At 36.9% G+C, this 21,642-nt stretch overlaps 1 protein-coding gene across 4 annotated transcripts in view; it reads right to left on the bottom strand.

The window, feature by feature from the left end:
• Positions 1–21,642, bottom strand: part of EPS15 (epidermal growth factor receptor pathway substrate 15) — a 164,529-nt gene that overhangs the window by 88,837 nt on the left and 54,050 nt on the right. For 2 of the 4 annotated variants that reach the window (XM_031014168.3, XM_063698780.1), the window contains exons 6-11: positions 21,338–21,403; positions 19,750–19,875; positions 17,140–17,199; positions 4,076–4,165; positions 2,987–3,132; positions 923–1,079 (exon numbers count right to left, since the gene is read on the bottom strand). In XM_031014168.3, the coding sequence (XP_030870028.1) occupies positions 923–1,079; positions 2,987–3,132; positions 4,076–4,165; positions 17,140–17,199; positions 19,750–19,875; positions 21,338–21,403 (645 nt within the window). Of the gene's footprint in view, positions 1–922; positions 1,080–2,986; positions 3,133–3,964; positions 4,166–17,139; positions 17,200–19,749; positions 19,876–21,337; positions 21,404–21,642 lie in introns of all 4 variants that reach the window. The other 2 variants (XM_063698773.1, XM_031014169.3) reach the window with 2 other exon arrangements.

Below are 21,642 nucleotides of genomic sequence, written 5' to 3'. Positions count from 1 at the left end.
GCTTTTTAAAATGGGATTTTTAAGGACCATGTGACAAAATTAATGCAAAACCCTAAATATTCTATGATATTTTAAAGAGCTCTCCTCATACCACACATTTGACAACTCTTATTACTGTATAACAACCCTGAAAAATCGCCACAGCCATGATTATACTTTATAGGCCATAAGAGATTTAAAAATACAAAGTATTTATTTTTAAAGGCAAATAGCCACTATGGTATGCCAGTCCTTTCAAAGGTCTATTAAAGGCCAAGATATTGCAAATGCATCACACTAGGAAGGGTTTCTACATGAGGAGAGAAAAATCAAGGCATGACTAAAACAATGAAGTTTTGAAAATTCTCACTGCTGTCCAGAAACCAAAACTAGGTAAAACCCACTTCTAGCTATTCAAATATGAAGTTCAGTGGTATACTCAGGAACAAAAGGTCACCTATGGCAAAAACCGCACAGATACATCCTCAACATAATGTTTTCCTTGGAGGCTTTTTTGATGTAAAACTGACACCAAGCAACCATCATATGTAAGATTCTGTTTTCAAATCTGTATCATTTTATGTAAGAGTGAATCATCAAGTGAAACACAATAATTTAATTTTTATAGCTTTCCTTTTATAATCTATTCATAAAACTTAATTCACAAATCCAGGAAAGGAAAAATAAGCCCACATTTTCCAATTTTAAGACTGGAAATATAGTTGTCATGTTTAATGAATGGGGTAAACAAGCTACTGGCCAAGGATGTTATACAAGGCACTCCAGCATATTTATAGGCACAAACTAAACCACAAACAGTACACTGTTCTGCTCTTAGCCAGATACATTTTCTCTTCTATTTCATCCAAATTGAATCTGTAATTCGACATAGTATTGTTCCTTTGAAATTAATACATTCAGGTTTCCTTTTAAGCTTTCTTACCTTTTGTAAACTGGCCCTGTCTGATGGTGGAATCATTTCAGGAGTAAGAACGTGAGGAGGATCAATGCCCTTGATTAACTTCTGACTGATTAAGTGAAAAGCCAAGGCAAACTGATCCTTTGAAAGCTTCCCACAGTCCTTTGTGTCGCATAACGACCTGCACAAATAAACAAAATGAATGGTATATAAGTGCCATAACTGCAAAAAGTCCAGAGAAAAAGTACCACTATGCAGCTTTTTTAAAATAATGAGGTGAATTTAAAAAGACAGTCACACCAACTTGCAGGTTATTAAAAACTCACTCAACTGTTCGAAAAGGTAGATCATCTAAGATGGTAAAAAGAGAATGCTCACCCTGGTGCTGAGCAGGAGCCTCTAACCTGGGTTTACACTTTGTGTTTTCTTACCAATTTTCAGAACCACTATACAGTAAAAGTTGTGGTGGGCCAAACAATCCTAACATTCCTTACACCCAACATTTTTAACATTAAAAGATATTAAAGATAAAACCTAAGTCTCAACAAATTTGATTCACTGGTGGCATTAGAAGGATTCTAAAACAAGCACAATTTTGATATTGCTATGCCTCCTGCAACTCTTGGAGTAGGAGGATACAAGGATCACCAAGCCAAAGCAGAATGAACAGCTGCAAATGGAAATCACATGTGAGGAAAAGGCAGCAATCTGGAAAGCTTTACACAATCACTTGAAGAGAAACTGCAAAGATTTTACTCTACTTTCTTTTTCTGTAATTAAAAAAAAAAAAAGCTCAGCTTTCTGAAATCCTGATCTGCTTAATGCACTGAAGGCCAGTAGGGCCTGATGAAAAGACTACATAAGTAAAAAGACTACATGTCACATAGATCTTAAATTCCAGCTTTTCTACTTATTTCTTCTTATAACCTTGGCTAAGTTTTTTAATCTCTCCAAACCTTAGTTTCCTCATCTATAAAGTGGAGATGATAACACCCATCTTGCAAAATTACTATGAGAATTAAAGACAGGATATATAAAAAGTTTAGGCATAACATTAAGCCCGTGACAACTGCCATTTATTGAGTATAGTGCCTACCCTAGGCACTCAATAGTTGCAGCTACTACTAGTTATGCATATTTAATCTTTCCCAGTCTTGAGTTCTTGTTTCTTTTAAGGCAGATCTACTTACTGTCTGCCTCCCTTCTTTTCTAAGTTTCTCTTTACAACCATGTGGTCCCACTTGTGAGGTTTCTGCCTCTTGAAAACCTGAAGATAACCTCTGGTATCGTTAGGTGGATTGGCAGCAGACAAACTATAAAGCATTTTCATACACATTATCTCATTTTCTGTGAAATTCATTAAAGACACTAGGGTTTGCCTTTTCAAGGACCAAGTATGTTATTCCTATGTGAAGGTATGAAAGTACACATATACACTATAAAATTATGCAGGTATGCCTTGAAGATACTGTTTTTTACATTGTTTAAATTTCAGATATCTGGATTCTCTCTGAAAATTTTAAGTTTAATTGATATAAACAGAAGCTGGGTTTTAACATTCTAATAACAATTAAGTGACACTGTCATTCTTTTTTTTTTGAGATGGAGTTTCACTCTTGTTGCCCAGGCTGGAGTGCAATGGCGTGATCTCAGCTCACTGCAACCTCCACCTCCCAGGTTCAAGCAATTCTCCTGCCTCACCCTCCCGAGTAGCTGGAACTACAGGCGCACACCACCATGGCTGGCTAATTTTTTGTATTTTTAGTAGAGACAGCTTTTCACCATGTTGGCCAAGCTGGTCTCAAACTCCCGACCTCAGGTGATCCACCCACCTCGGCCTCCCAAAGTGCTGGGATTACAGGCGTGAGCCACCATGCCCAGCGGATGCTGTCAATCTTATAAAGCTTCAGGTAACCCATTCTCAAGCTTTTGTCCATTAGCCAGAAGAATTCTTCAGATTCTGATTTTCTCTATAAAAAATTCTGAAACAAAAACTGTCCTATTTACAAATGACTAAAAATCAAAATGCAGAAACTGGAATTGATACAAAACCATATTTTTAAAAAATCAATTCAAATAAAGTCTTACCATATATGGGCTAGTAAGGTAGAAGGTAAACCTGTTTTCAAGAATATTTCACGGACCTCCAATCCAGACACAAATCCGTCCATATCTTTATCAGTTTTCAGGAAGATTTCATCATATTTAGCTTTTTCTGCAGGGGATACAACCCACTACAGGGGGGAAAAAAACAGTATTTCTGCCAAAATGAAACAAACTTTGAAGTGTCACTCTTTCAATCCATTACAATATCCATCACAAATTCTGAACAATTCTACCCTACTAACTCAGAGCAACAATGTGTCACTTCCATATGACATCTCAATCAAAATGCTGTGGTGAAGAGAAAATAACAGAAGAAAATACAGGTCAGTTAGGACTTATCCATAGGTGCACATTTTTACTTTTTTTTAAGAAATGAGTAAATTCAAATATAGTTAACTCTTGACTTACTAATGCCCACATTAATATAGGTAACTGAAAGTCTGTATAAACAAAATACTCAGATAATTCTCAATCTTTATTTTTTATAGTTTGACCCAGCAGTGTTAACCATAGCCAAACTGGCTGATTTGCATATCCTGTCATTATCTTCCTTTACTCAATCTGACAAGAGGCAGGCTGGGGGCAGAAAATAAAAAGCCTTGGACAACCCAGAATTCAATAATTTGATCCCAAAGAATCAAGAGTTAACTAGGTATTAAACAAAAATAAAAACAACTATTAATTATGCCAGGGCAAACATGCCATGTTAGCATGGAGCATCTTCCATTTCTAACTTTAATTCCAGGGAGATCAAAATAAAGCCAATAAAACATCCATATGACCCAAGGCCTAATGTAGAAGGAATATCTGTCTTCTCTGGAGTATCACATTATGCAGGTTCAACCAGATGGTGCTCTAAAATTTTTATCCTTTTAATTGCTCTATCTTTGTCAAATAGTAAACTGTTAAATGCCATGCACTTTGTTAAAAAAAAATCCTTTAACACTGATAAATCTATACCTGTCTTAATGGTGCTTTGATAGGTAAAATGCCTACAGATGGTAAGGAGTGGTAAGATTCCTTGGCTGATGCTGAAGAGGGGATCAACCGCACAGAGCCTGATATACTGACCGTTTTTCTCTTAGATGGTGGCACCAAGGCTGGAGGCAAGGACATTGGCACAGGTTCTTTCTCCAGTGCACAGTATACCAAAAACATGGCCTTCAAAATAAATGAACCAGGGTCATATATATTAAAAGCACTTAACATCCACCCACTGAATTGATTATTGTTCAATGATAAATCATCGTCAGGCTCTCAAATCCTTTTTTAAGAAATTGGGCTGGGAGGGAAAGAAGAGGAAAATGAGGGAGGGATGAAAGGAGGGAGAAAAAGAAAGAAATAAAAACTAAGAAATTTTTAGGAAGATATCCTTAGTAAAAATTTAGAGACGTACCCTTCAACTAAAGTTCTTGCAATGTCAAAGGCAAACAATTTGAGAAGACAACATTTGCAAAGAAAGAAGTACTCTCCCTAATATATAGAGCTCCTAAAAATTAACAGAAAAAAAAAAGTCCAACAGAAAAATGGAAAAAGAGTTTGAAGAGATATTTTACAGACAAGCAAATCCCTTAAATGGTCCATTCTTTAACATAAAAAAAATGCCCAATCTCAGATGAAAACTGTAAGTTAAAACTATACTGAAATACCATTTTCTACCTAACTGGCAAAAACTCAAAGTTTCATAATATACTTTGTTAGCTAAACTGTGGAGAAATTCTCTTACACTGCTGGTGGGAGCTGAGCGGTAGCATGCTACCCCAAAACATTCCACTTTGGCATAAGGATTATTTTGAACTGAAAGCAACTGAGAAGTAGTAGCATCAAAAAAAAAAATAAATAAATAAAAGCTCTCTGCCCTCCTTCTATATGCCTAAAAGCAGGATATAAATTTACAAAGGTATCCCTCTTGCCCTCTCTACAAGGAAGGATAACGGTTCCTGCCCAAAATGAATTCAGACCCTTATCAGCCTAGAGGTGTCGCCAGAAGAATTACATAACAAACTTAATGCTGCTGGTGGGAATGTAAAGTAGTTCAGCCATTGTAGAAAAGTCTGGTGATTTCTCAAAGAACTCAAAGCAGAATTATCAATGACTCAGCAATCCTATTACTGGGTATATACCCAAAGGAATATAAATTGTTTATCATAAAGACATATGCACACATATGTTCATCACAGCACTATTCACAATAGCAAAGACATGGAATCAACCTAAATGCCCATCAATGGTAGACTGGATTAAAAAAAATGTGGTACATATACACCATGGAATACTACACAGCCACAAAAAACAAGATCATGTCCTTTGCAGCAAAATGGATACAGCTGGAGGCCATTATCCTAAGCAAACTAACACAGGAACAGAAAAACAAATACCATATGTTCTTGCTTCTAAGTGTGAGCTAAACATGGAGTAAATGTGGTCACAAAGAAGGGAACAACAGACATGGGGCCAATGTGAGGGTGGAGGGAAGAAGAGGTTCAAAAAACTACCTATCATTTATTAAATGAATGACAAAATAATCTGCACACCAAACCCCGTGACATGCAATTTACCTATACAACAAACCTGTACATGTACCCCTGAACCTAAAATAAGAGTTAAAAAAATCATTGTTCTTTGTTAAAGATGCTATATTAGGGTAAGTTCTTTTCTTTTGCAGTAAAGAAAGAGTTTAATTGATGCAAAACTGGCCACACCACACAGAAGATAGAGTTATTACTCAAATCAATCTCCCCAAGAATTTGGGGGCTAGGGTTTTTCAGTTTGGGGAAGGGGTGGGGGTGGCTAGGCAATGGGTGCTTGTTGCTGACTGGCTGAGGGTGCAATCTTGGGGTACGGGAAATTGTCCTCCTGTGCATTGAATGGCTTCTGGGTGGGACCACACGAACAAGTCCAGGAGGAAGCCATGGTTGTCAGACATGCAAAAAACTCCAAGTGCAGGGCAGCTTGTCTTGATTCCAGGGTGTCGAAAAGGCATAAGGGAGGCTCCACTGAAGATTCAGTAGGAAAATTACACAGCCTTGCTGTGAGTGCCTGGCCCATGGCTGGATGTCAGATGCTGCTCTTCTTCTCTTTCTCACTGGATCACTCAAGAGATGGCCAAGGAGGTATTCCTAATAGCTCAGAATTTGGAGAGGATGTGTTCTGGTATTTTTGGGCTTCAGCTAGCTGTGGTGAAGGATTGGGCACAACGTGGGACATAAGGCTCCCAACTGCTGCCCTGCAGGAGCCAGGGCACTCCTGGGCAGCTCCTAGGATGGAAAGGCCACACTGGGGGGGCTGTATTTTAGTCCGTTTTTGTATTGCTATAAATAAATACCTAAGGCTGGGTAATTTATATAGAAAACAGGCTTAACTGACTCACAGTTCTGCAGGGTGTACCAAGATGGCTCCAGCATCTGCCTCTCGTGAGGCCTCAGGGAGCATCCAATCATGGCAGAAGGCAAAGGGGGTGCAGACGTGTCACATGGCAAGAGCAGGAACAAGAGCAAACCTGAGTTGTAAGCCATCTATTTGACAGTTACTCCTTTCCTGAGTTTATTCCATGTATATATGAAATACACATGTTAATAAACTTCTGTTTTTCTCTTATCTTTTGTTACAGGGTTCTCAGCCAAGAACTTAAAAGGGTATAGGAAAAATTATTTTTCTTCCCCTAACATGCTCAAATTGGTACCACCCCTATGAAGGGCAAACTGGCAATATCTACCAAATTGCAAATGTATTTCCCCTTCGGCTCTGCAATCCCACATCTGGGAATCTATCCATATGAAATGCTGTATGAAAAAGATTATTAATCGCAGCACTGTTTGTATCAGCACCCAAATGCCCATCTACAAAACCTGGTTTAAAAAATTATGGTATACTCTACACTGGGAAGTTAAGGTAAAAAAATTATTTTTAAAAATGGTATATCCATATAATGAAATACTATAAAGCATTAAAAAAATCACAAAGAACATTGTGTGTCTTAACTGTGGTGGTGCCTTCAGACATATAATTGCCAAAACTCATCAAATTATATACTTAAATTGGATGCAGTTTGTTGTGGATAGCCTTGAATAATACTAACCAGGAAAAAAAGAATCATGGAGCTCTCATAGTGAAAAGGTATCCAAGATAAACTGTTAACTATGAAAAAGTATAGTGTTGAACAGTGTGTTTAGTGGGTTATCTTTTGTGGTAAGGAGGAAATAATTAGTTATATTTGTTTATATATGCATTAAGAAATTCTAAGATAGGCTGGGCGTGGTGGCTCACGCCTGTAATCGTAGCACTTTGGGAGGCTGAGATGGGTGGATCACCTGAGGTCAGGAGTTCAAAACCAGCCTGGCCAACATGGTAAAACTCCATCTCTACTAAAAATACAAAAAAATTAGCCAGGCGTGGTGGCGCATGCCTGTAATCCCAGCTACTTGGGAGGCTGGGGCAGGAGAACTGCTTGACCTTGGGAGGTGGAGACTGCAGTGACCTGAGATTGTGCCACTGCACTCCAGCCTGGGAAACAGAGAGAGACTCCATCTCAAAAAAAAAAAAAAAGAAAGAAAGAAAGAAAAGAAAAAAAAAGAAATTCTAAGATAAATAAGAAATTAAGAAAATTAGTCATAGAATAGGGATAAATGGAGCAATTGAGAGCAGGGGTGGAAATGAGATTTTTTTCACTGTATATCTTCTTATATTGATTCTTGAACCATGACAAGTATTTTTAATACATAAAGCACTTGCACAAAATGGGAAAAATTTGCATACAGACTGTCCCAGAATATATTCTCTTCATTTTAAAGCATTCAAGGTACCGTCAACACTTTCAGAGCATGAAAGTTTTCCATAACTATCTTTTAGCATATGAAATCACTCAAACTAACTTGGAACCTCTAGAAAGAGTCCAGCAACCACGAAAAGAAAGCTTGCATGTTTCTTAAATTTTTCTTTCTTTTTGTTTTTTTTTTGGTTGGTTTTTTGCCCAGCACAGTGACGCAATCTTGGCTCACTAAAACCTCCGTCTCCTGGGCTCAAGCCTTCCTCCCACCTCAGTCTCCCAAGTAGCTGGGTCTACAGGTAAACGCCACCAAACCCAGCTAATTTTTTTTTTTTTTAAAGAGATGAGGATTAGCCATGTTGCCCAGGCTGGTTGGTCTCCAACTTCTGAGCTCAAGCGATCCACCCACCCCAGCCTCCCAAAATGCTGGGATTACAGGTGTGAGCCACTGTGCCCAGTCTCTTGTTAAATTTTTTCTTCCAGAGAAAATTTGCATATAATCATATATTAAGTTTTGTGGGGCTTTCACATCTATTTATATATTTATTTAATTTGTTTATTTTATTTATTAATTTATTGACAAAGGCTCACTCTGTTGCCCAGGCTGGAATGCAGTGGCGAGAACACAGCTTGCTGCAGCCTCAACCTCCCAGGCTCAAGTGAGTCTCTCACCTCAGCTTCCCAAGTAGCTGTGACTACATGCGTACGTCACCATGCCTGGCTAATTTTTTTATGTTTTGCAGAGATGGGGGTCTCACTATGTTGCTCAGGTTGGTATCAAACTTTTGGGATCAAATAAGCCACCACACCCAACCCCTCAAATCAGTATTTATTGAGCACTCAATGCAACAACATTCATCACTGATTTCCAGGATTACTAATCTCATTTTACAAATGAACACACTGAAGCTAAGATGCTAAGTAACTTGCCCAATATAATATTTTTAAGAAGTGATACAGTGGGGTTCAAACCAAGATCTTCTGGCTACAAAGCTCTTGTTTTTTCCAAATTTGATCAGCTTTATTAGCAGTACATATGTAATCTTACAATACCACGCTGTCCTTTACAACCGATAAAACTAAACCTTAACCCATTGGTACCCAAATTTTAGCAGGCATCAGAATTACTTGGACAGCATGATAAAGCACAGATTTCTGGCCCCTGCACTCAGAATTTTCTAACCAGCAAGGTTGGGCCTGAGAATTTGCATTTTTAACAAGTTCCCGAATGATGCTGATGCTGTTTGTCCAGGAACCACACTTAACCAAGAATTCTCCTCTCCTTTTTCACTAGCCAACCTGGAAGAATTCAATTTCAGTTTTAGAAACACATAAACTTTCTATTTCCAAAAGCCTGAAACTCCAGAAAGAAAACAATCTGACTAACATACACTTCCAACCAAATTCACAATATATGTACTGTGAAACTGTCAGAATGGCACTGAGCTAAGAGAAGTGCCTAGTGTACACATTAACAGTCAGCACTTCTCTTGCTGCAGATGGGAGTCATTTCCTGGAAAAGTGGACACTAGAAGCGAAAAAGCAATGTTAGCCATCTGCTGCCAATAGACAACACATTTTTATGAAAGTTAAAAATATATATTATTAATTTCGTGTTGCCTTGAAAATAGTTTCCCTGGCAAAACTAAAGCCAAAACTTATACCTCCAAATAAAAGAGCAAAAGTGAACAGAATACTTTTAATACTGCTGGGTTGTGATTTTCTTTTCTTATTATATTGTACTTATTCCTATTAAAAGTATGCCACTGAAACAAAAGCAATTAAATCAAATGCACCACATTCACACACACACCAAAAAAAATCTGGCTATTAACTAGTTGTCAAACTGAAACATACTAGCAAGTGCATTTACATAGAAAGAGACACTTAAGGAAGAAGCATTTAGAATGTCTTTTTATTTCAAAGTAGAAGTATAAAAAATTTTATTAATAAGAATAATAAAAGTATCAAATTCCTGAGACAGGAGGGAAAGAGGGGATTTAATTTTACTGTTGCAATCAGTTACTAACAGCTGCCCACTTTCTCTGATATTTTTTCATTTTCCATGCTTTTAGGCAGTATTTCTCAAATTTTAGTCACCATGAGAATCACCTGGAGGGTTTTTAATTCTTGGGCAAAGCCCAAGACTTTGGTGAAACCCTGTCTCTACTAAAAATACAAAAATTAGCTGGGCATGGTGGCAGGTGCCTATAAACCCAGCTACTCTGGAGGCTGAGGCAGGAGAATTGTTTGAACCTAGCAGGTGGAGGTTGCAGTGAGCCAAGATCTCACTACTGCACTCCAGTCTGGGCGACAGAGTGAGACTTTGTTTCAAAAAAAAAAAAAAAGGGAAAAGATCGTGCTCAGTTTTACGACCCAATAGGAGGAGGAAATATGTAAACAGTTAATTTTAATACAATGTGACACACACTAATACACACAAAAACAGCTCCTCTATACATCTCTAAGTGCCAAACACTCTTCACATAATGAAGACCCAAACAAATATTACTGACAAAAGCTTAAGCCACTTTCAGTCTAAGAACTTACCTGACAGAAAAATTTAAGGCTTAGTAAGAATGTAAAAACCAATAGATAGATATGCACACAAACAGCAAAGTAAAAAGGGCATGAGTCTATACTTGCAGAGAATAGAGTAGGAAAAGGGAAAAAGTAACTTTACAGTGGTGAAATCTGGCAAATACTTATCTTAAATAAGTGAAGGTTAACATCAATAGTGATATCACATGGATATCATGTACCCCCAATATAATGTGATGACAAAAGCATTATGCCTCCGTGTTATTCTTTGCAAAAACTCATTTGTCCAGTCTAGTCACGAGAATAGCATCAGACAAACCTAAGTTGGGAGACACTCTGCGGGATATCTAGCCAGTATTCTTCAAAAATGTCAAGGTCATAAAAAGCAAGGCAAGACTGACAAACTCATATACCAGAGAGACTGAAAACATGACAACTAAATGCAACGTGATACCCTAGATTGGATCCAGTGACAGAAAGGAAAAACTGGTGAAACCCAAATAAAGTCTGGAGTTAATAATGCACCAATGTTGGTTTTTTAGTTCTGACAGATGTACCATGGTAATGTAATATGTTAAAAAGGGAAAACAGCGAAGGGGAATGGAAAACTGTGCTCTCTGCAACTTTTCTATAAATCTAAAATCACTCCAAAATTTAAAGTTCATTAGGAAAAAAAAAAAAAAGAGCATGACTCTAGAAGGCTCAGGTTAGCCTGGGTTGTAAGCCAGTAACTGCTGTGCTTAAAGAAACTAAATTACAGGATCTTGTCAAACTCTAAATCTACAAAAATCATGAGCATAGGCTCATTCACCAAATACTAGATTCCTAGATTTACGGGCCTTTTCTTTAAAATAAAAAGCAGTAGTTTCAGCCCTAATAAAACAAAGAACTATTTCACAGAATAGGACTATACACTTGCAGAACTTACCCCACAAAGAGAATAAACTTTAACATCATTATCAGTCACTTCCCTTGGTTCACTGGCAGTAGCATAATTTTAGATACATTTCTAGTTTTCAAATCATAACAGAAAAATTTGGCCCTTTGGGCACGGTGGCTCACACCTGTAATCCCAGCACTTTGGGAGGCTAAGGCAGGTGGATTACCTGAGATCAGGAGTTTGAGACCAGCCTGGCCAACACGGCGAAACCCCATCTCTACAAAAAATACAAAAATTAGCCAGGCGTGGTGGCAGGCACCTGTAATCCCAGCTACTCAGGAGGCTGAGGCACAAGAACAGATTAAACCTGGGAGGTGGAGGTTGCAGTGAGCCGAAATCACACTACCATACTCCAGCCTGGGTGACAGACTCTCGAAAAAAAAAAAGAAAAGAAAGAAAAAGAAAAATTTGCTCCTTTTACAAAATGTCACCTTAATGCTCCATCAGAGACTTTCTACAAAGCCAAATGGGCCAGAAGTTAAACTCGGAAATATATTTCCAATATCCTTACAATCTAGTCAGATAATTCATCAATGAGTAAACAGAATACTGATACACAATCATAGATATTTTAAAAATCCAGATTCAAGGGGGTAGATACGATTTTTTAAATCTATTTTTGTGTATGTACATACATATATACATTATACATTCCACGTACACGAAACTCTCTGAAGTCATTTTAGTTGTGGCCAGAATACCCATGGTCATGCCAAGGCCTAACTTTTACAAATTTACTTTAAAAAAAAAAAAAAAAAAAACTAAAAGATATTCTAGATTCTGGATTTTTAATTAAACTACTGGGCTTCCGAGAATATGAACAAGCATTTACATCTGAAAAGAAACAAGGGCCATTCATCAAAGGTTCACATGGCAACAGAAGTTATACAGGTTAGAATCTTTAACTTCATTTATTCTAACTAAAAAGATAAACCAACCAAAAATCTCATTTATGCTATAAAATAAAAGAAACGGGTTAAGAATTTTAAAAGTAAGTCTAAACATAAAGACTCAAGTTCAATCAAGTTTTGGTTAATTACTGAAATAAGTTACTCTTTAAAAAAATCTATACTGAAATTCAACACACCAAGTTAGAGTCCTCTCTTTAACTTCATTTTCATTTTTTCCCATTCAAAAAAATAAACACAAAGCAGACACGGGGTCTTTAAAACAAACAAACAAAAAGCATTTAACCCAAGGGGAAATGGGCAAGAATTTTAAAGGTAAGTCTTGAACAAAAAGATTCCTATGTTCAAGTCAGTTTTGATTATCTAGTAAAATAAGACCTAAACTTGTATTATACTTCAACAAACCAAAATCCTGGCAGAGTATAAACTGCCATAGGCCAAAAGGACTGATCATATAAATAAGAACATTATATTTTATTACTTAGGAGGATAATTTAAAATGTTCAGATCTTAGCTACGTCACTACTGCAAAAGTATTTTTTAAATTACTTCAATTTTCAAGGAAGAATGATACCAGCTCTCAAAATTCAGTTTTGTAAAATATTGATGCTTGTAAATAAATAAAAACAAATCAATGACTTGCAGTTGTAGTTACACAGGCTATCTTGCAGTAATTATAATTTTTAAAAAGAGTACAGATTATGTTGCTCTATTTATTAAAGTAAAAGGATAAAGAAAGATTTATCAGACAAATTCTAACCAAAAGAATACTAGTTATTAATATTGAACAAAACTGGAAGAAAAATACCAAAACCAAAAGAAATAAATTAACTGAGCAAAATCTAGAATTTGAGTCACAAAAAATGTTCTAAGGTCTTCTGGAATTAGAACATGAGTGGGGGCCAGGCACAGTGGCTCAAGCCTGTAATCCCTGCACTTTCGGAGGCCGAGGTGGGCAGATCACGAGGTCAGGAGATCAAGACCATCCTGGCAAACACGGTGAAACCCCGTCTCTACTAAAAATACAAAAAAAATTAGCCAGGCGTGGTGGCGGGCACCTGTAGTCCCAGCTACTCGGGAGGCTGAGGCAGGAGAATGGCGTGAACCCAGGAGGCGGAGCTTGCAGTGAGCCGAGATCGCACCACTGCACTCCAGCCTGGGCGACAGAGTGAGACTCCATCTCAAAAAAAATAAAAATTAAAATTAAAAAAAAGAACATGATGGGGAAGAAAATAAGTAAAAATAATCTAAAGGACTCATTTTGCTAGAGTAAGGGTTGAAAATCTTGTTTTCAACATAGGAGAAATAAGTACGAGTACAGGAAAAGGGGCACAAGGTGAGAATCCCCTACCCAAAATGCTTGGGACCAGAAGTGTTTTGGATTTTTTTGGATTTTGGAATATTATCTTTTTTTTTTTTTTTTTTTCAGATTTTGGAATATTATCCTATCTTGGGGATGGGACCCAAGTCTAAACATGAAATTCATTTATGTTTCATATAAACTTTATACACATAATCTAAGATAATTTTATACAATCTTTTTAATAATTTTGTGCATGAAACAAAAGTTTTGACTGCAACTTATCACATGAGACCAGGAGTGGAATTTTCCACTTTGTGGGTCATGTCAGTACTCAAAAGTTTCAGATTTTGAAGCATTTCAAATTTTGGATTTTCAGATTAGGGATGCTCAACCTGTATTAACTGTATTAATGAAACAAGACATTATAACAAAATTTCCACATTAACTGGGAGGCGGGGTAAGGGAATGAATCACAAGTTGATAATAAGCAACAGTAAGAAACAGAGAAAATAAAAATGTAAAATAAATAGGTAAAGAAGGAAAATTCAAATCAATATAAGTGCTATTATCTTAAAAACTATCCAATTAGGTAAAGCATTAAAATACAGAAATCTGCCATTTTCAAGAGACATACACAACAAACATAAGAAATATCAGGTAATTCAAAAAAAGAGGGAACAGGAGAAGCAGTATTAAAATCACACAAGCTAGAGTTTAAAACTAGGAAAAAATTCTGAAGAATATGGATACAGGGAGAAAGCAAATGTGACAAAACGGTTAACAAGTAAATCTAGGAGAAGATAAAGGGGTGTCTACTATTTAAAACAAAATTCAAGGTAGTAATTTCCTACAAATGTATTTATTATTCAAAAATTATTCTTTTAATAAAGCTTTTTATTGAAAAAAAAAAAAGAGGCCAGTTACCTGGGAATAGGCTCCAGGCATATAAGATAAATTGTGTTTATTCATTTACCTTAGCATACACTACTGTTTATCAAATGATGACACTACTATTCCCCATCTACTCTAACTATATTTTTGTCTTGGGCCTGAAGAGGTGGCTCATGCCTGTAAACCCAGCACTTTGGGAGGCCGAGGTGAGTGGATCACCTATTACCAGGAGCTCGAGACCAGTGTGGCAAACATGGCGAAACCCTGTCTCTACTAAAAATATAAAAATTAGCCGGGGGTGGTGGTGCATGCCTGTAATCCCAGCTCCTCAGGAGGCTGAGGTGGAAGAATCACTTGAATCCAGGAGGCCGAGGCTGCAGTGAGCCGAGATCCCGCCACTGCACTCCAGCCTGAGTGACAGAGTGAGACTCCGTCTAAAAAAAAAAATTTGTCTTTATGAGAAAAAAAATCCCTCATTACATCGTACCACTGCAAAGATTCTGCACCAATATTCTTACCACAAAAACCATTTATGAGAAGTTTATGTGTAGGGTTTCACGATGTTTCAAAGTATATCATCACCGAAATCTCTTCAGTATGGCCCCATTCCCAAAAGCATCCCACAAACAATGGCTCAACCCCTGAAATGTGACTGAGATAACTTTTGTCACCACTGCAAGGGAGTATCCTTTACCATTTCCCAACTATTATTCAAATTAAAATTAAAAAGATTAGGTACCTGTGAACAAGAATTCAAGTCATTTTAAGTTTCTCTTTCTGCATTTTTAAAATGTGGTAATATGTATTCTGCCTATTTCATTTGGCTCTTGTGGAAAATGAGGAAAATTGAAGGAAGGGCCAAAAACAAAAGAAAAATAAGGACAAAATGAAACTAAATAATCAATACATTTGAGGCTGGGTGCAGTGGCTCACGCCTGTAATCCCAGCACTTTGGGAGGCTGAGGCGGGAGGATCACCTGAGGTCAGGAGTTCAAGAGCAGCCTGGCCAACATGGTGAAACCCTGTCTCTACTAAAAATACAAAAATTAGCCAGATGTGGTGGTGCACTTCTGTAATCCCAGCTACTTGGGAGGCTGAGGCGGGAGAATCGTCGAACTTGGGAGGCAGTGGTTGCAGTGAGCCAAGATTGCGCCACTGCACTCCATACTGGGCGACAGAGCAAGACTCTGTCTCAAAAATAAAAATAATAAAATAAAATAAAATAAATTTGATATAATGAATTTATAAAACTCTAATATCGTCCAAACAGAAATAGTGCCATATCCATGGAATATATGTAAAAGCAGGTCATAAACTTGGAAACAAAAAAGCCTTAACTAATTTTTTTAATTAGACATTTTATAGACTATATTTTTCTAGTTATAATCCAATCAAGTTGAAAGTATACATCAAAGTAACAAAACCAACCAAACTTAACCACTTTAAAATTAGGAAACATATTCCTAACCAGATAATAAAACTAAAAATTATCTAAAAAGCTGTATAAAGGAGGAAACTCTGTACCAATATCTATGGAATCCCGCTAAACCTGTATTCAAGGGTGAATACATCCTTTAAATGATTTCAATATTAAAGATAAAGAGAACTGAAGAAACATAATACTCATCTCTGAGAAATTTAAAATAAAAAGATTAAGAAAATATAACAGGGAATTAAATGTTAAACATCATTAAATTAAAAGTCAAAACATAATAGAAAGGATAAGTAAATTCAAAAGATGGTTCTTCTAACAGATCAATAAACTAGACAAAATCAGATTAAGTAAAAATACAAGTGGGAGTACTCCCAAGACTTGGAGTGAGTAAAGAGAACAACCACGAAAGAGAGTATCACAAATTTGTAGCAACAAGTTTGAAAGTAAAAGAAATTAGTAATTCCTTACCAAAATAAAAAGAGAAAATCTGAGAGTAAAAGGGAAATTAGAAATTTACCACTGATGAATTCACAGCAAAGTTTTATCAAACCTTTAAGGAAGAGGTGAATACAACCATATTTGGAATTAACTATTCAATTACTAAGATGACATGTCTTCAGATAAAATGTAAAAACTTTTCTGCCTTCATAAATGAAGTGAAACTCAAGTGTTATTCATGTTTCCTTTTAATGAAATAAAAGGAAATGTGAAATTTGGGAGATACATTTGAAGCAAAATTATTCCATATTAGAAGCAGGTACTAAGATACCTGGTCAGGTTGTGATACAAAAGATACTATCTTTACAGTAATTATACCAAGTATACATTCCTATGTACCTTAAAGCCAAATAAAATGAAGATGGCAAAACACACATTTTCTGTTATCCATTTGTTTAGAAAATAAATATAAATTCTATATAAGAATGTTCAACCAGCCGGGCACAGTGGTTCATGCCTGTAATCCCAGCACTTTGGGAGGCTGAGGTGGGCAGATCACTTGAGGTCAGGAGTTCAAGACCAGCCTGGTCAACATGGCAAAACCCCATCTCTTCAAAAGATACCAAAATTAGCTGGGCGTGGTGGCATGTGCCTGCAATCCCAGATACTTGGGAGGCTGAGGCACGAGAATTACTTGAACCTGGGAGGTAGAGGTTGTGGTGAGCCAAGATCGTGCCACTGCACTCCAGCCTGGGTGACAGAGTGAGACTCTGTCTCAAAAAGAAAAAAAAAAAAAGTTCACCCAATAATCTGATGAGAATATAGTCTTCCTCTAAGGATGAACTAAAAGAGGAAATTTGCACATGAGAAAATCATTAAGATAATGAAGATGTTAAGAGCATTAGATTACTCACAACTGCAAACTCATCTCTGTCAAGCATTCCATCATGGTCAATATCACTCAACTCCCAAACCTTAAAAAGAGAATAATTGAAAAAAGATTAATGTTCTTTCAGTTCATGTTCTACTCGAGGGCAAGAAAAGAAAGTTTATGAGCTAGGAATGGTGGCTCATGCCCATATGGCCTCCCAGCACTTTGAGAGGCCAAGGCAGGAGGATCACTTGAGCCCAGGAGTTTGAGACAGCCTAGGAAACATAACAAGATCCCATCTCTACAAAAGATAAAAATAAAAAATTAGCTGGGCATGGTGGCATGCACCTGTAGGCCAAGCTACTCAGGAGGCTGAGGTAGGAGGATCCCTTAAGCCCAGGAGATCAAGGCTGCAGTGCACTATGATATGCCACTGCACTCCAGCCTGGGCAACGGAGCTAGACACTGTTTCTTAAAAAAAAAAAAAAAAAAAAAAAAAAAAAAAAGTGTACTGTTGAGAGTTAAAAATGGAGATAAGCAAGTGTCTGGTTATAATTGCCTTGAAAGGAGTTTGGGCTTTATTCTAAGTGCAATGGAAAGCTACTAAAAAGTTAGGTTTAAGTAATAAAATAACAACAGTGTATTTATAGTTTAGAAATTTCACACTGATCACACAGGGGAGAAATAATTAGTGGGAAACAATACTAAAAAATGGCATTTAAATAAATATTTATTGAGCATCTAAAATCTATATAACATTGATCCAGCAGTAGTAATAATATGGTGGTATGGTGGTTGTCATCATCATAGCAGCTAGCATTCAAAGAGTATGTAGCAATCATGGTAATAAGCAGGACTTAACATTCATTATCACATTCAATCCCTACAATTCTATAAGCTGGGAATTATGTCCCTTTTAAAGATTAGAAAACTGAGACATGGCTTTCTAATGACTTGCCCAAGGTCACACAGCTAAGAAGTGGTGCAGCCAGGATTTGACCCTATGTAATCTGCTGAAGCAGGTAATTAAAGAAAGGGCAGCCGGGTGCTGGTGGCTCACGCTGTAATCTCAACACTTTGGGAGGCTGAAGCGGGTGGATCACCTGAGGTCAGGAGTTCAAGACCAGCCTGAACAACATGGAGAAACCCCATCTCTACTAAAAATATAAAAATCAGCTGGGCGTGGTGGCACACGCCTGTAATCCCAGCCACTCAGGAGACTGAGGCAGGAGAACTGCTTGAACCCGGGAGGCGGAGGTTGTGGTGAGCCAAGATTGCGCCATTGCACTCCAGCCTGGGCAACAAATGCTAAAATCCATCTCAAAAAAATAAAAAAAAAAAAAAAGAAAAAAGAAAAAAAAGAAAGGGCAAGAGGTTTAAAGAGAGTAGATAAGATTTGAAATATGAAGAGGATTATGGAGAAATCACTATGGAAACAGCACAAGAGTGACTGGCAGTACGGAGAAGCCCAGCTGAAGCTGATGATGATAAATTTACAGTGACAGCAATCTTACTACACCTGCTCAGTAGTCCACATGCACCACAGAGAAGGCAGATAATTTACTTCATGCTTTTTCCATCAGGCAGGAGAGACAGAAAAATAACATGGCAAAGGGGGCTAAGGATAGATATGAAGCTGTAGACCAAAAGACAGGGAATAAAGTTTTACTTTTACAGGAGGAAAAGAATTCATGGCGATGGATATTGGGGATAGTTGCATAATAATGTAAATGTAGTTAATACCACTGAATTGTACACTTAACATTGGTTAAGATGTTAAATTTCATGATATGTATATTTATCACAGTAAAAAAATTGAAAAAAAGAGGAAAAGTAAAAAAGTCAGATTTTTTTTTTCTTTTTCTTTTTTTTTTTTTTGAGACAGTCTTGCTTGTCGCCCAGGCTGGAGTGTAGTGGTGCAATCTCGGCTCACTGCAACCACTGCCTCCTGGGTTCACGCGATTCTTCTGCCTCAGCCTCCTGAGTAGCTGGGACCACAGACTGCGCACCACCACACCCGGCTAATTTTTGTATTTTTAGTAGAGATGGGGTTTCACCATATTGGCCAGGCTGGTCTCGAACTCCTGACCTCGTGATCCACCCGCCTCAGCCTCCGAAAGTGCTGGGATTACAGGCGTGAGCCACCATGCCCAGCCAAGAAGTCAGATTTAAAGGTCTTAGTAAAACCGGTCAAAGAATTAGTCTTGCTAGTTTCTGGAAAAGAGCTCTATAAAGACAGGAAGTACAAGTTAGAGAGCAGAATTTATGATTTCAGAGATAAAACTATTCCTTACAACAAGACACCATGATACAGCCACAGAGTAAGTGGCAGACATAAAATACTGATGGTCTCTAGAAATTAACTCAAGCAAATAGGAGGTCAAGAGTGTACAGCACAAACTAAAAAACGACCTACTTAAGGGGCTTACATATGTAATTCATTTCAACCACTCATTTTTACAGGGAATAACCAAATACAGAAATAAGTTGGCAATAATTTTATACATTAAGTCAGAAAACAAAAAATCCTATAATGATACAACTTTAAAATAAGATTTGTATATTTTTAACAAAGAGTTATACATGCTCCTAGTATAATAGATATAAAATTAAAATACATAAAAATTACATTTCGGAGTAAATAATATCTTACTCTTCCAAGGATATCCACAGGTAACTTAGAGTTGAGCAACACTGGTTTCACTTTATCACCAGACAGAAATCCATTCACTGGGCTTAAACTATCAAATATTGCATCATATTTGGCCTTATCTTCAGGCTACAATAAAAAACAAAATCACAAGTTAAATAACAGAGGAAAGGATTTAACTGCAGTTATAAAAATCAAGTCCTTAAAGAATAGACTACATATGTTTTTAAACTATCATTTAAAAAACATTTTTCACTTTCATCAAAATATAATATTCATTGTAAAGATACGCAAGAAAAAAATACATAGGAAATAATAATTTCAAAGTGAGTTTACCCAAGAGTCTGGTGTTGCCCATTCTTTTTGTAGCTGGAACACCATCTTTATTTTCCAACTATTGGGTTAGAATCAAAATATTTCAGAGGTAGAAGGGCTTTGAAGAACATCTTAGTCCAACCCTCTCACTTAAATAGGCCCAGAGCAAAAAAGTAACTTTTATAAGAACACACAGCTAATTAGTGACATTCCATGACTCTCTAAAGATGGTATGAGGTACAGTTCAAATAAATAAATTTTTTTTTTTTTTTTTGAGACGGAGTCTTGCACTGTCGCCCAGGCTGGAGTGCAGTGGCACAATCTCAGCTCACTGTAGCCTCCACCTACCGGGTTCAAGCGATTCTCCTGCCTCAGCCTCCTGAGTAGCTGGGATTACAGGCGCCTGCCACCACACCCAGCTAATTTTCTTGTACTTTTAGTAGACACAGGGTTTCACTATGTTGGCCAGGCTGGTCTCGAGCTCCTGACCTCATGGTCTGCCCGCCTCACCCTCCCAAAGTGCTGGGATTACAGGCATGAGCCACAAATAAATTTTTAAAAATAAAATAATTACTACAGGAATAAACATCAAGATTTCTCCATTTTTCCCAAAGCAATATTTCTTTTTCTTGTCAATAACAAGATATCTCCTAAATTTTTAAAAGTTACTGGTGTAACATGAAAAACTATTGTTCATTATTTGCCCAGTCAAGGCCATATTCCCACGCTTTTAAAACTTAGTGCCCAGTCCACAGCATACAAAGACATACAAATAAAAATGGTTTTCAAAAAAACTGTACACATTTATCAAAGCTCATTTGATCTGCTATAGTCTAAGCATTTTTAAATTACAAGTTTTATAGTACGATATGATGTGGCTCTGAAAAACTATAATGCAAAATACCTATTTCTAAAAAGATTTCATAAAGAATTGTTTGTTTTAGAGTCATCTAGAAAATACATAGTTAACCAGAATTTTCAAGTAAGAGATAATACCAGTGGGGTAAACTATCTTTTAATCAAATATTTTAGTTAATACAAGATTATGACATCACCATTTTTCTTTACATTATAACAGATATACAAGTAGGCCGATACTGTCACAAAACAACTGACAGAGCCGAAAGATCCCTCAGAAACACCAGTAACAGCTTCTCCCCTACCTTTCCTTAAACATGTATGAAAGTCTAATGAAGATAGCAATATATTTCAGAGGTAGAGAGAGAGTAGATAGGAAGCAATGAAGGGGTGAGAGAATATTACAAAGTTAACTTACTTTTACAGCCCATGGGAGCTCAGCTGCAGAGGTTCCACTGATTAGCAAAGGACTACTGGTATCATGCTATAGAAGAAAGTAAAGCACAACAAGAGTTGAAATTCTCACATCAAGAAGCAATGAAGAAAAAATGGTTTTTGGATTTAAATATATTCATACAAAATGCTGGATCTCAATGCACACAGGACACTATTTTACATTTACTAGACCATCTAAATAACAATGAAACAAAGTGATTATAATACCATATTTTTACTGTACCTTTTCTGGTTTTTGTTTTATTTTGTTTTTGAGATGGAGTCTTG

Source organism: Gorilla gorilla, chromosome 1 (assembly GCF_029281585.2).
Source record: "Gorilla gorilla gorilla isolate KB3781 chromosome 1, NHGRI_mGorGor1-v2.1_pri, whole genome shotgun sequence".
Lineage (NCBI taxonomy): Eukaryota > Metazoa > Chordata > Mammalia > Primates > Hominidae > Gorilla > Gorilla gorilla.
The sequence above is the reverse complement of the archived record's forward strand: the minus strand, read 5'-3'. Positions and strand labels throughout refer to the sequence as shown.